Source organism: Bombina bombina, chromosome 1, assembly GCF_027579735.1.
Source record: "Bombina bombina isolate aBomBom1 chromosome 1, aBomBom1.pri, whole genome shotgun sequence".
Classification (NCBI taxonomy): Eukaryota; Metazoa; Chordata; class Amphibia; order Anura; family Bombinatoridae; genus Bombina; species Bombina bombina.
In genome coordinates, this window is record NC_069499.1 from 68458956 (window position 1) to 68471457 (window position 12502).

General features: G+C 39.6%; 1 protein-coding gene across 1 annotated transcript in view; it reads right to left on the reverse strand.

Moving 5' to 3' along the window:
* Nucleotides 1-12502, reverse strand: part of DYNC1H1 (dynein cytoplasmic 1 heavy chain 1) — a 163615-nt gene that overhangs the window by 12912 nt on the left and 138201 nt on the right. The window contains 14 exon segments of the mRNA XM_053697444.1: nucleotides 5770-5864; nucleotides 5867-5954; nucleotides 5957-5990; nucleotides 6455-6551; nucleotides 6709-6769; nucleotides 6771-6932; nucleotides 7051-7128; nucleotides 7130-7222; nucleotides 7466-7507; nucleotides 7509-7580; nucleotides 7785-7908; nucleotides 9790-9850; nucleotides 9959-10013; nucleotides 10015-10071. Of these exon segments, the coding sequence (XP_053553419.1) occupies nucleotides 5770-5864; nucleotides 5867-5954; nucleotides 5957-5990; nucleotides 6455-6551; nucleotides 6709-6769; nucleotides 6771-6932; nucleotides 7051-7128; nucleotides 7130-7222; nucleotides 7466-7507; nucleotides 7509-7580; nucleotides 7785-7908; nucleotides 9790-9850; nucleotides 9959-10013; nucleotides 10015-10071 (1119 nt within the window).

The following is a 12502-nucleotide window of genomic DNA, read 5'->3' on the forward strand; positions in this document are numbered from 1 at the left end:
CTTGAAGGAGCCCCAGAACCAAATTCAAACTCCAAGGAGGAGAAATTGACTTAATGACTGGTTTTATACGAACCAAAGCTTGTACAAAATAATGAATATCAGGAAGATTAGCAATCTTTCTGTGAAAAAGAACAGAAAGAGCAGAGATTTGTCCTGTCAAGGAACTTGCGAACAAACCTTTATCTAAACCATTCTGAAGAAACTGTAAAATTCTCGGAATTCTAAAAGAATGCCAGGAAAAATGATGAGAAAGACACCAAGAAATATAAGTCTTCCAGACTCTATAATATATCTCTCTAGATACAGATTTACGAACCTGTCACATAGTATTAATCACAGAGTCAGAGAAACCTCTTTGACCAAGGAATCAAGCGTTCAAACTCCATACCTTTAAATTTAAGGATTTGAGATCCTGATGGAAGAAAGGACCTTGCGACAGAAGGTCTGGTCTTAACGGAAGAGTCCACAGCTGGCAAGAGGCCATCCGGACAAGATCCGCATACCAAAACCTGTGAGGCCATGCTGGAGCTACCAGCAGAACAAACGAGCATTCCTTCAGAATCTTGGAGATTACTCTTGGAAGAAGAACTAGAGGCGGAAAGATATAGGCAGGATGATACTTCCAAGGAAGTGATAATGCATCCACTGCCTCCGCCTGAGGATCCCGGGATCTGGACAGATACCTGGGAAGTTTCATGTTTAGATGAGAAGCCATCAGATCTATTTCTGGGAGTTACCACATTTGAACAATCTGAAGAAATACCTCTGGGTGAAGAGAACCATTCGCCCGGATGCAAACGTTTGGCGACTGAAATAATCCGCTTCCCAATTGTCTATACCTGGGATATGAACCGCAGAGATTAGACAGGAGCTGGGATTCCGCCCAAACCCAAAATTCGAGATACTTCTTTCATAGCCAGAGGACTGTGAGTCCCTCCTTGATGATTGATGTATGCCACAGTTGTGACATTGTCTATCTGAAAACAAATGAACAACTCTCTCTTCAGAAAAGGCCAAGACTGAAGAGCTCTGAAAATTGCACGGAGTTCCAAAATATTGATCGGTAACCTCACCTCCTGAGATTCCCAAACCCCTTGTGCCGTCAGAGACCCCCACACAGCTCCCCAACCTGTAAGACTTGCATCTGTTGAGATTATAGTCCAGGTCGGAAGAACAAAGAAGCCCCCTGAACTAAACGATGGTGAACTGTCCACCACGTCAGAGAGTGTCGTACAATCGGTTTAAAGATATTAATTGAGATATCTTGTGTAATCCCCTGCACCATTGGTTCAGCATACAGAGCTGAAGAGGTTGCATGTGAAAACGAGCAAAGGAGGATCGCGTCCGATGCAGCAGTCATAAGACCTAAAATTTCCATGCATAAGGCTACCAAAGGGAATGATTGTGACTGAAGGTTTTGACAAGCTGATATCAATGTTAGACTTCTCTTGTCTGACAAAGACAGAGTCATAGACACTGAATCTATCTGGAAACCTAAAAAGGTTACCCTTGCCTGAGGAATCAATGAACTTTTTTGGTAAATTGATCCTCCAACCATGATCTTGAAGAAACAACACAAGTCGATTCGTATGAGATTCTGCGAAATGAGAAGATTGAGCAAGTACCAAGATATCGTCCAAAATAAGGAAATACCAATACCCTGTTCTCTGATTACAGACAGAAGGGCACCGAGAACCTTTGAAAAAATTCTTGGAGCTGATGCTAGGCCAAATGGTAGAGCCACAAAACTGGTAATGCTTGTCTAAAAAGAGAATCTCAGAAACTAAAAGTGATCTGGATGAATCGGAATATGCAGATATGCATCCTGTAAAATCTATTGTAGACATATAATGCCCTTGCTAAACAAAAGGCAGGATAGTCCTACAGTTACCATCTTGAATGTTAGTATCCTTACATAACGATTCAATATTGATAGATCCGGAACTGGTCTGAAGGAATTGACCTTCTTTGGTACAATGAAGAGATAGAATAAAACCCCAGCCCCTGTTCCAGAACTGGAACTGGCATAATTACTCCAGCCAACTCTAGATCTGAAAACACATTTCAGAAATGCTGCGCCTTTGCTGGGTTTACTGGGAAAGAAAAAAATCTCTTTGCAAGAGGCCTTAACTGAAGCCAATTCTGTACCTTTCTGAAACAATGTTCTGAAACCAGAGATTGTGAACGGGAATTGATCCAAATTTCTTTGAAGAAAACCTAATCTGCCCCATACCAGCTGAGCTGGAATGAGGGCCGCACCTTCATGGGTACTTAGGAGCTGGCTTGGGTTTCTATAAGGCTTGGATATATTCCAAACTGGAAATGGTTTCCAAACTGATACCGCTCCTAAGGATGAAGGATCAGGCTTTTGTTCCTTGTTGTGAGGAAAGGAACGAAAACGATTATTAGACCTAAATTTACCTTTAGATTTTTTATCCTTTGGTAAAAAAGTTCCCTTCCTTCTAGTAACAGTTGAGATAATAGAATCTAAGCTGAGAACCGAATAATTTATTACCCTGGAAAGAAAGGGATAGAAAAGTTGACTTAGAAGACATATCAGCATTCCAAGTTTTAAGCCATAAAGCTCTTCTAGCTAAAATAGCTAGAAACATATACCTGACATCAACTCTAATGATATCAAAGATGGTATCACAAATAAAATTATTAGCATGTTATAGAATAATAATAATGCTATAAGAATTATGATCTGTTACTTGTTGCGCTAAAGCTTCTAACCAAAAAGTTGAAGCTGCAGCAACATCCGCTAAAAATATAGCAGGAGTAGAGACAGCCCCATTAACCTTAGGGATTTTGTACCAAAACTCTAATCTGTCAGATGGCACAAGATATAATTGCTTAAAACGTTTTAGAAGGAGTAAATGAATTACCCAAATTATTCCATTCCCTGGAAATTACTTTCAGAAATAGCATCAGGGAGAGAAAACACTTCTGGAATAACTACAGGAGTTTTAAAAACCTTATTTAAACGTTTAGATTTAGTATCAAGAGGACCAGAATCCTCTATTTCTAATGCAATTAATACTTCTTTAAGTAAAGAACGAATAAATTCCATCTTGAACAAAAACGAAGATTTATCAGCATCAACCTCTGAGACAGAAACCTCTGAACCAGAAGAACCATTATCAGTATCAGAATGATGATGTTCATTTAAAAATTCATCTGAAAAAAGAGAAGTTTTAAAAGATTTTTTATGTTTACTAGAAGGAGGAATAACAGACAAAGCCTTCTTAATGGATTTAAAAACAAAATCTCTTATGTTATCAGGAACACTCTGAGAATTAGATGTTGACGGAACAGCAACAGGTAATGTAACAGTACTAAAGGAAATTTTATCTGCATTAACAAGTTTGTCATGACATTCAATACAAACAACAGCTGGAGAAACAGATACCAAAAGTTTATAGCAGATACACGTAGCTTTGGTAGCTCCAGCACCGGGCAGCGATTTTCCTGAAGTATCTTCTGACTCAGTTGCAACGTGGAACATCTTGCAATATGTAATAGAAAAAAACAACATATAAAGCAAAATTGATCAAATTCCTTAAATGACAGTTTCAGGAATGGGAAAAAAAATGCCAGTGAACAAGCTTCTAGCAACCAGAAGCAATAAATAATGAGACCTTAAATAATGTGGAGACAAAAGTGACGCCCATATTTTTTAGCGCCAAATAAGAAGCCCACATTATTTGGCGCCTAAAATGCTTTTGGCGCCAAAAATGACGCCACATCCGGAACGCCGACACTTTTGACGCAAAAAAACGTCAAAAAATGACGCAACTTCTGGCGACACGTATGACGCCGGAAACAGAAAAAAAATTTTTGCGCCAAAAAAAGTCCTGCGCCAAGAATGACGCAATAAAATGAAGCATTTTCAGCCCCCGCGAGCCTAACAGCCCACAGGGAAAAAGTCAAAATTTTTAAGGTAAGAAAAAATGATTGATTCAAATGCATTATCCCAAATATGAAACTGACTGTCTGAAAATAAGGAATGTTGAACATCCTGAGTCAAGGCAAATAAATGTTTGAATACATATATTTAGAACTTTGTTTATAAAGTGCCTAACCATAGCTTAGAGTGTCACAGAAAATAAGCTTACTTACTTACCCCAAGGACACTCATCTACATGTTGTAGAAAGCCAAACCAGTACTGAAACGAAAATCAGCAGAGGTAATGGTTATATATATATATATAAGAGTATATCGTCGATCTGAAAAGGGAGGTAAGAGATGAATCTCTACGACCGATAACAGAGAACCTATGAAATAGACCCCGTAGAAGGAGATCATTGCATTCAAATAGGCAATACTCTCCTCACATCCCTCTGACATTCACTGCACGCTGAGAGGAAATACCGGGCTCCAACCTGCTGCGGAGCGCATATCAACGTAGAATCTAACACAAACTTACTTCACCACCTCCATAGGAGGCAAAGTTTGTAAAACTGATTTGTGGGTGTGGTGAGGGGTGTATTTATAGGCATTTTAAGGTTTGGGAAACTTTGCCCCTCCTGGTAGGAATGTATATCCCATACGTCACTAGCTCATGGACTCTTGCTAATTACCATGAAAGAAAATCTAAATTTTTTTTTAAACTTTTTTTTAAAATCTTTTAACAAAAGGATAAAATACAGAACAAAAAAAGTTCATAAATAAATGTTGCTTTCAAATTTACCAAATCAAGAAAAACATACCCCAGGCAACACTCTACAACCTCAGCAGAATTACTGAGGTGCCCTACCTGTCCTGCAACCCGCAGAAAACTGGGGAAAAAAAAAACATTTCCGTTTACAATCCGGATTCCAGAGAAGCAAAAACAGGAAGAAGCCTTAAATATGTGCACCTCACTCTACAGGAAGTGAAAAAAAGCACCAAAAAAAGCTGACATCAAAGAATCAGAACCCCCCAAAAGGGGGCGGTCTTATTGCTGACAAGAAAAGCCATTTTTTTTTAAAATAACTTTCTTGAAAACAGGCTTAAAAACAAACAATAAAACCCCAATAAAAGTACATAATCCGTTACTAAAAACGGATCCACACTGAGCCATCAATAAAATAAATAACTCCTAAAACCAACAGTGCCTGCAAAAACTGCCATAAAAACCTGCGCCCTGACAGGAATAATAAAAAACGTCCCCCTGCAGTGTTTCAGCTGAATAAGTGCCAATTTTTTCCCTGCTAACATAAAAAAATAAAACTGGCACGTATCTAACATTTATCTGTCCGGCAGTAGGGACAGCTCACCAGGTTTGAGAGGATGCCATCCCTCACATGGACCTGTGGAGAATACAGAAAGACTGAGTAAACTTACTCAGGCTATCTAAATAGGGCAAGCAAAATGTTTGGGGAAAAGGCAGTGAGGATTGTACCCCACAAGGTTCCCAATTGCTCAAAAGCCACCACTGCCCTACTGAAGAGACTGACATGGGCTAAGGCTAGACCCTTTAGAAAGATCAGAAGCAAACCTACTCTGCTTTTAAAATTAAAAAAATCTTGATTGTAGATCAGACACCAAAACTTCACCTTGCACCACAGGGCAAAGAGAAGGACTGGGGATTATGGGTAAGGGAAGTGGACATATATAGCAGCTTTGCTGTAGTGCCTCTTTTGCCTCCTCCTGCTGGCCAGGAGTGATACCCCCACTAGTAATTGACAATTCCGTGGACTGCACCATATCTTAGGAAAGAAATATAATAACTGCTGAAGCTATACCCAAATTTTCTTTTTTGATAGACTAGAAATAATCCTGACCTTGATATTATCAACCGTTCTTTTCAGAGGATTTACAGTCTGTGGAATAACTTGGAGCCAGTTGCAGGCAGTAGTGTGTAAAGTTCTCATCCAGCAGGTCGGCCATCAGAGGTAGAATCTGTTCTTTGTTTCTTCTCTGTTTCTGCATAAGCCAAGTCATCCTCATCCTCCAGCATTTGCATTTTATTAGCATTTAACCGATCATATCAATACCTTTAGCAAAGGGAAAACAATCATGAAGAACTGGGAAATTAAAAAAAAAAATAAAAAAGGACATTAAGGCTCAAACAGCAGCATGTGTGTGAAAAGAGTAGTAAAGTGGATTTTAAAACTAGTAGTAATGCATCTTTATGCACAACTGGTACTGAGAGTATCAGCTGCTCACAGGATAAAAACTGTATTGTTGGACAGGTACGTGCCTCCAAAAGAATGTGAAAATGTTTTCCTAGCACCTGAATATTATTAAAAAACAAACAAAAAAAACAGTTAAAAGCATTTTAGAACCAGACTCTTAGATACTACAAATGTTCATTTAATTCTAGATTAGTTTATCATTTTTAAACAAAGTCAATGTGTGAAAAAGGATATGGAATATGTTGTGCATGTCATACATGGCGTTTATTCAGCAATTTTTTTAGGATAAAACATTCACAAAGACACATGCATTATTTTAACCTTTGTGTGGTTGAGAAGAACTTTTTCTGCATTGTTAGGTTAGACCAAGCCAGGATGGCGTCTGGTGTGTCTGGGAGCAACTCAAACCCACTGCAGAAACTCATCTCGTCTTGTGGGTGAGAAAAATAAATAAAATGTATCATTAAAAAAATACCCCCCCACACTAATAGACTATCAGATATGTAAACAATAATTGTACCGTGTTGCTAGAGACAGCAGACGTTTCCCCCATCATATAAGCTTTGTTATTCTAAAAAGAAAAATTACTGATGCCATCTGGCATTTGGATATCTTTGTGTCCATCAACCTTACAGGCCAGTTTAAATTTCACTGTCAAAAACTTAATTAGTAAAGAGTTTCTCAAGGAATGTGGATTCTACAAGCGCTGTCAAATTCATTATCAATGCGGCACCATAAAATGGACTGCGCATTAGGCGTTTTCAAAGGCAGGACCATGGAATCTTATCTGGTGAGATTGTCTGACGTCCCTAAAGGGAAACAGCTAGCACTACAATAAGACACTGATAAATTGATAACCATTAATAAGGTATATTTAACTTTATCAAAAGGGCTCTTTTCTGTCTTCCCCCATCATCAGTAACTTACCTTTGCAGTATCATCCAACCAGTTGTCTACTGTGTCACAGGCAGATCTGAGATCAGATTCTCCAAATTCATATTTTTTAGGACCAGCCCAGAGGAGCATAACGCAGACGTTCTTGAATGACAGCATGAAACCAGGCAAGGAGGAAATACAAGCGGGCGACGCTCATTGGAGCCTGAAAAAAGTAAACAGAAGATAAATCTATTGGTGGACATAAATGAAACAAATGCTTTCTATTTAATGAGCGACAAATTATCAATATAAAGTTCAATCAAAATAGAAAAAACAAACTAATCCACAGTATAAATGTGTTTATATTCTATCCGAGGTACGCTAAAAGAACAAGCAACGTTTGAAAAAATCAAATAAGAAAAACATTAATCCTTAATTAAATTTCAGAAATAAGAGAAACATTTACTTTGCAAATCCTGGCAACAGGAATACTACTGAATGTTCTCAGCCATGTTGGCCTTCACACCAGGTGGTGGTTCAAAGACAAAGATGCGCCCAGCTCTCAATAAATTAACAGGGACCTTAAAACAAGAGATAAATCATTACATTAGTAACAAACATTTAAGCATGACAAGATAAAAAAAAAACAACAAACCAAACATATTTTAGGCAGCTAAAAAGTTGGTTTACAATTCTTATATTGCTATATTTACAACTCAGTGTTTTTTATTATGAAGTGGGCATATAAAGTAGTGAACAAAATTAAAGACAACGGATGTTTATACCTTGGGATTGATCTCCATAGTCAAGAAAAGTCTGAAGCAGGCGTGAGGCTGCAAAGAATGAAGTTTCTTTTCCAATTGCATTAACCAGCCAGGTGCCAAGTGAACGTTTTTCAGCACAACCCATCTATTTGTGATAAAGGAGGATTAAATCACAATGCTTTTACATACCATTTAATACAATTCCATATACCCTGAGTGACATCACATGAAATAGCAGATGAACCATTTGCTTAACATTAAGCCAACCCTTGGAAAAAGTCAGAACCTTCAACATGTTCAACCAGAAGTCATTCTTTCTTCTGCCCAAATCTGTCTTCCACTTTTAACATTTAGCTAAGAGAACAGAAGAAGGCAGTGAAGAGGAAAATGAAAAGCAACAAAGAAAAGGAGCACCATGCCAGGAAGGGAGAGCCTTTATGTGCTATATTATAGCTTGTAAAGAATGGCAAATTAAAAAAATCTAAATATCTTGTACATGAAGCTAAAAAATAAAACAACCACTAAAGCATTGTGAATTGCTGTAAGGGATATTATATTAATGTAGGCAAATAGGACCATAATCCACCCCCAAAAAAACAACAACCCAACAACACAGGATAACTAGGTTTCTCTGCAACTGGTTATGTGTCACATGGTGTATCAAGAGACACCAAAATAAAGCTAGAAGGAAAGTGAGGTCCAACAAGGGAGTGCCAACCTAAATTCCAAAATATTAATTGAAAGGGTTCCCTCTTAGGTGATGGCAGATAAACCTCAGTTGCACTACAACCTAGTCTCATTGAAGAGGAGCTACCCAAGGCAGGGAACCCTGTAAACAAAAAAATAAAATGCAAGTCTCCCTCCTTAAAGGGACAGTCTACAATAGAATTTGAATTGTTTTAAAAGATAGATAATACATTTATTACCCATTCCCCAGTTTTGTATAACCAACACAGTATATTAATGTACTTTTTACCATCTGTGGTTATCTTGTATCTAAGAACCTTCTTCCAGCCCCCCTGATCACATGACTGGGACTGTTTATTATCCATTGACTTGCATTTGCAGTATTGTCTTGTGCTAACCTCTTAAATAACTCCCTGTGCATTAACACAGTGTTATCTACTATGGCCCACATGAACTTATCAGTCTCTTGTTGTGAAAAGGAATTTAAAAATCATGAGATAAGAGGCAGCCGTCAAAGGCTTAGAAATTAGCATATGAGCCTACCTAGGTTTTGTTTCAAATAAGAAATACCAAGAGAACAAAGCAAATGTGATGATAAAAGTACATTGGAAAGTTGATTAAAATTACCAGTCCTATCTGAATAATGAAAGTTTAATTTTGACTAGACTGTCCCTTTAACTGAGATGGAGGTGTTTGAGAAAGCCCTTACACTGCACTCATGAATAGAACCTGGAACAAGGATTACTCTGTGAGGATGGAGATAACTAATTAACTGTGCATCAGATATAAAATTCTGGACCCCAGAGCCCAACACACACAATAAAGGTATGTAGAAAAACATTTTGTTTGGTATGCCCCTTGCAGCACATTAGTGCAAAACATGAAGTGGATTTAGGTGCTTTCCCAAAACCAAATTGCAATCTAATAAAAAGTACTTTTGTTACATTAAAAGGCGACCTTTCAAGCCCTAGCAACAATTAATTGTACAAAGGGAAAGGCTCGTAGTATTTCATTATAGGAGTATTGGAGTTGGAGTGGAGGGATCCTTCCAGTAGTAAAGGAAATGTTTAAAGGGCTGTGCTCAGAAAAGTCAGCACTCACTGGATGCAGAGGAAGGGGCCATGGAGAAGATAAGATTCTGGTTGGAAAAACCATTTGAAGTTGTCCACCTTGGTCTAAGAAGTGGCTTAATATTAATTCAGTTTTCTATAGAATTCTCAGGTGTGGATCATAATCAATATAGAAATAAAATAGAATGACATAAAGGCTTTTAGAACAAGTTTACACAGACCACTACATATCTCAAGAAAGAAATGTAGATATATTAAAATGACTGCACCTTCCAGACTTCACAGCTGTATTTATGGCCTTCTCAGCTTGACTAAAGCCTTCTGCTGAGCCTAAAATATAAAAACAGAAATATGTAATTGACAACAGATGACAAATTTTTATGTAAAATGAAACAATGAAATAGGATAAAAAGGCAGAAATGGGATACAATTACATACCTATAGCAATTGATGTAATCTGTGTCTTCTGTTCAGCAGCAAGATCTTCAACACGATCCACTGGCATCATATCCAGGCACGGAACACATCAGAACTGGTGTGCTAGGTTTGACCTATTGAGAGGTGAACAAGTTTATTAAAAACAGAATTTATGTTTACCTAGTAAATTACTTTCGTCAACGGGTGTGTTCCGGTTCCTCGGCGTCATCCTTACTTGTGGGATATCTCTTCCCCAACAGGAAATGGCAAAGAGCCCAGCAAAGCTGGTCACATGATCCCTTCCTAGGCTCTCCGCCTACCCCCAGTCAATCGACCGACGTTAAGGAGGAATATTTGCATAGGAGAAACCATATGAAACCGTGGTGACTGTAGTTAAAGAAAATAAATATCAGACCTGATTAAAAAACCAAGGGCGGGCCGTGGACCGGACACACACCGTTGGAGAAAGTAATTTATCAGGTAAACATAAATTCTGTTTTCTCCAACATAGGTGTGTCCGGTCCACGGCGTCATCCTTTACTTGTGGGAACCAATACCAAAAGCTTTAGGACACTGGATGATGGGAGGGAGCAAATCAGGTCACTCTAGATGAAGCACCACGGCTGTGCAAAACCTTTCTCCCAAAAATAGCCTCAGAAGAAGCAAAAGCATCAAACTTGTAAAATTTGGTAAAAGTGTGCAGTGAAGACCAAGTCGCTGCCCTACATATCTGATCAACCAGAAGCCTCGTTCTTGAAGGCCCATGTGGAAGCCACAGCCTAGTGGAATGAGCTGTGATTCTTTCGGGAGGCTGCCGTCCGGCAGTCTCGTAAGCCAATCTGATGATGCTTTTAATCCAAAAAGAGAGTGAGGTAGAAGTTGCTTTTTGACCTCTCCTTTTACCGGAATAAACAACAAACAAGAAGATGTTTGTCTAAAATCCTTTGTAGCATCTAAATAGAATTTTTAGAGCGCGAACAACATCCAAATTGTGCAACAAACGTTCCTTCTTCGAAACTGGTTTTCGGGCACAGAGAAGGTACGATAATCTCCTGGTTAATGTTTTTGTTAGAAACAACTTTTGGAAGAAAACCAGGTTTAGTACGTTAAAACCACCTTATCTGCATGGAACACCAGATAAGGAGGAGAACACTGCAGAGCAGATAATTCTGAAACTCTTCTAGCAGAAGAAATTGCAACCAAAACAAAACTTTCCAAGATAAAAACTTAATATCAACGGAATGTAAGGGTTCAAACGGAACCCCCTGAAGAACTGAAAGAACTAAGTTGAGACTCCAAGGAGGAGTCCAAAGGTTTGTAAACAGGCTTGAATTCTAACCAGAGCCCTGAACAAAGGCTGAACATCTGGCACAGCTGCCAGCTTTTTGTGAAAGTAACACAGACAAGGCAGAAATCTGTCCCTTCAGGGAACTTGCAGATAATCCTTTTTCCAATCCTTCTTGAAGGAAGGATAGATCTTAGGAATCTGAACGTGTCCCAAGGGGAATCCTTTAGAGTCACACCAACAGATATATTTTTTCCAATTTTGTGGTAAATCTTTCTAGTTACAGGCTTTCTGGCCTGAACAAGAGTATCGATAACAGAATCTGAGAACCCTCGCTTCGATAAGATAAAGCGTTCAATCTCCAAGCAGTCAGCTGGAGTGAGACCAGATTCGGATGTTCGAACGGACCTTGAACAAGAAGGTCTCGTCTCAAAAGGTAGCTTCTCATGGTGGAGCCGATGACATATTCACCCAGATCTGCATACCAAGTCCTGCATGGCCACGCAGGAGCTATCAAGATCACCGACGCCCTTTCTGATTGATCCCTGGCTACCAGCCTGGGATGAGAGGAACACGGCGGGAATACATAAGCTAGTTTGAAGGTCCAAGGTGCTACTAGTGCATCCACTAGAGCCGCCTTGGGATCCCTGGATCTGGACCCGTAGCAAGGAACTTTGAAGTTCTGACGAAGAGGCCATCAGATCCATGTCTGGAATGCCCCACAGTTGAGTGACATGGGCAAAGATTTCCGGATGGAGTTCCCACTCCCCCGGATGCAATGTCTGACGACTCAGAAAATCCGCTTCCCAATTTTATCCACTCCTGGGATGTGGATAGCAGGACAGGTGGCAGGAGTGAGACTCCGCCCATAGAATGATTTTGGTCACTTCTTCCATCGCCATGGGAACTCCTTGATCCCCCCTGATGGTTGATGTACGCAACAGTTGTCATGTTGTCTGATTGAAACCGTATGAACTTGGCCCTCGCTAGCTGAGGCCAAGCCTTGAGAGCATTGAATATCGCTCTTCAGTTCCAGAATATTTATCGGTAGAAGAGATTCTTCCCGAGACCAAAGACCCTGAGCTGTCAGGGATCCCCAGACCGCGCCCCAGCCCATCAGACTGGCGTCGGTCGTGACAATGACCCACTCTGGTCTGCGGAAGGTCATCCCTTGTGACAGGTTGTCCAGGGACAGCCACCAACGGAGTGAGTCTCTGGTCCTCTGATTTACTTGTATCCTCGGAGACAAGTTTGTATAGTCCCCATTCCACTGACTGAGC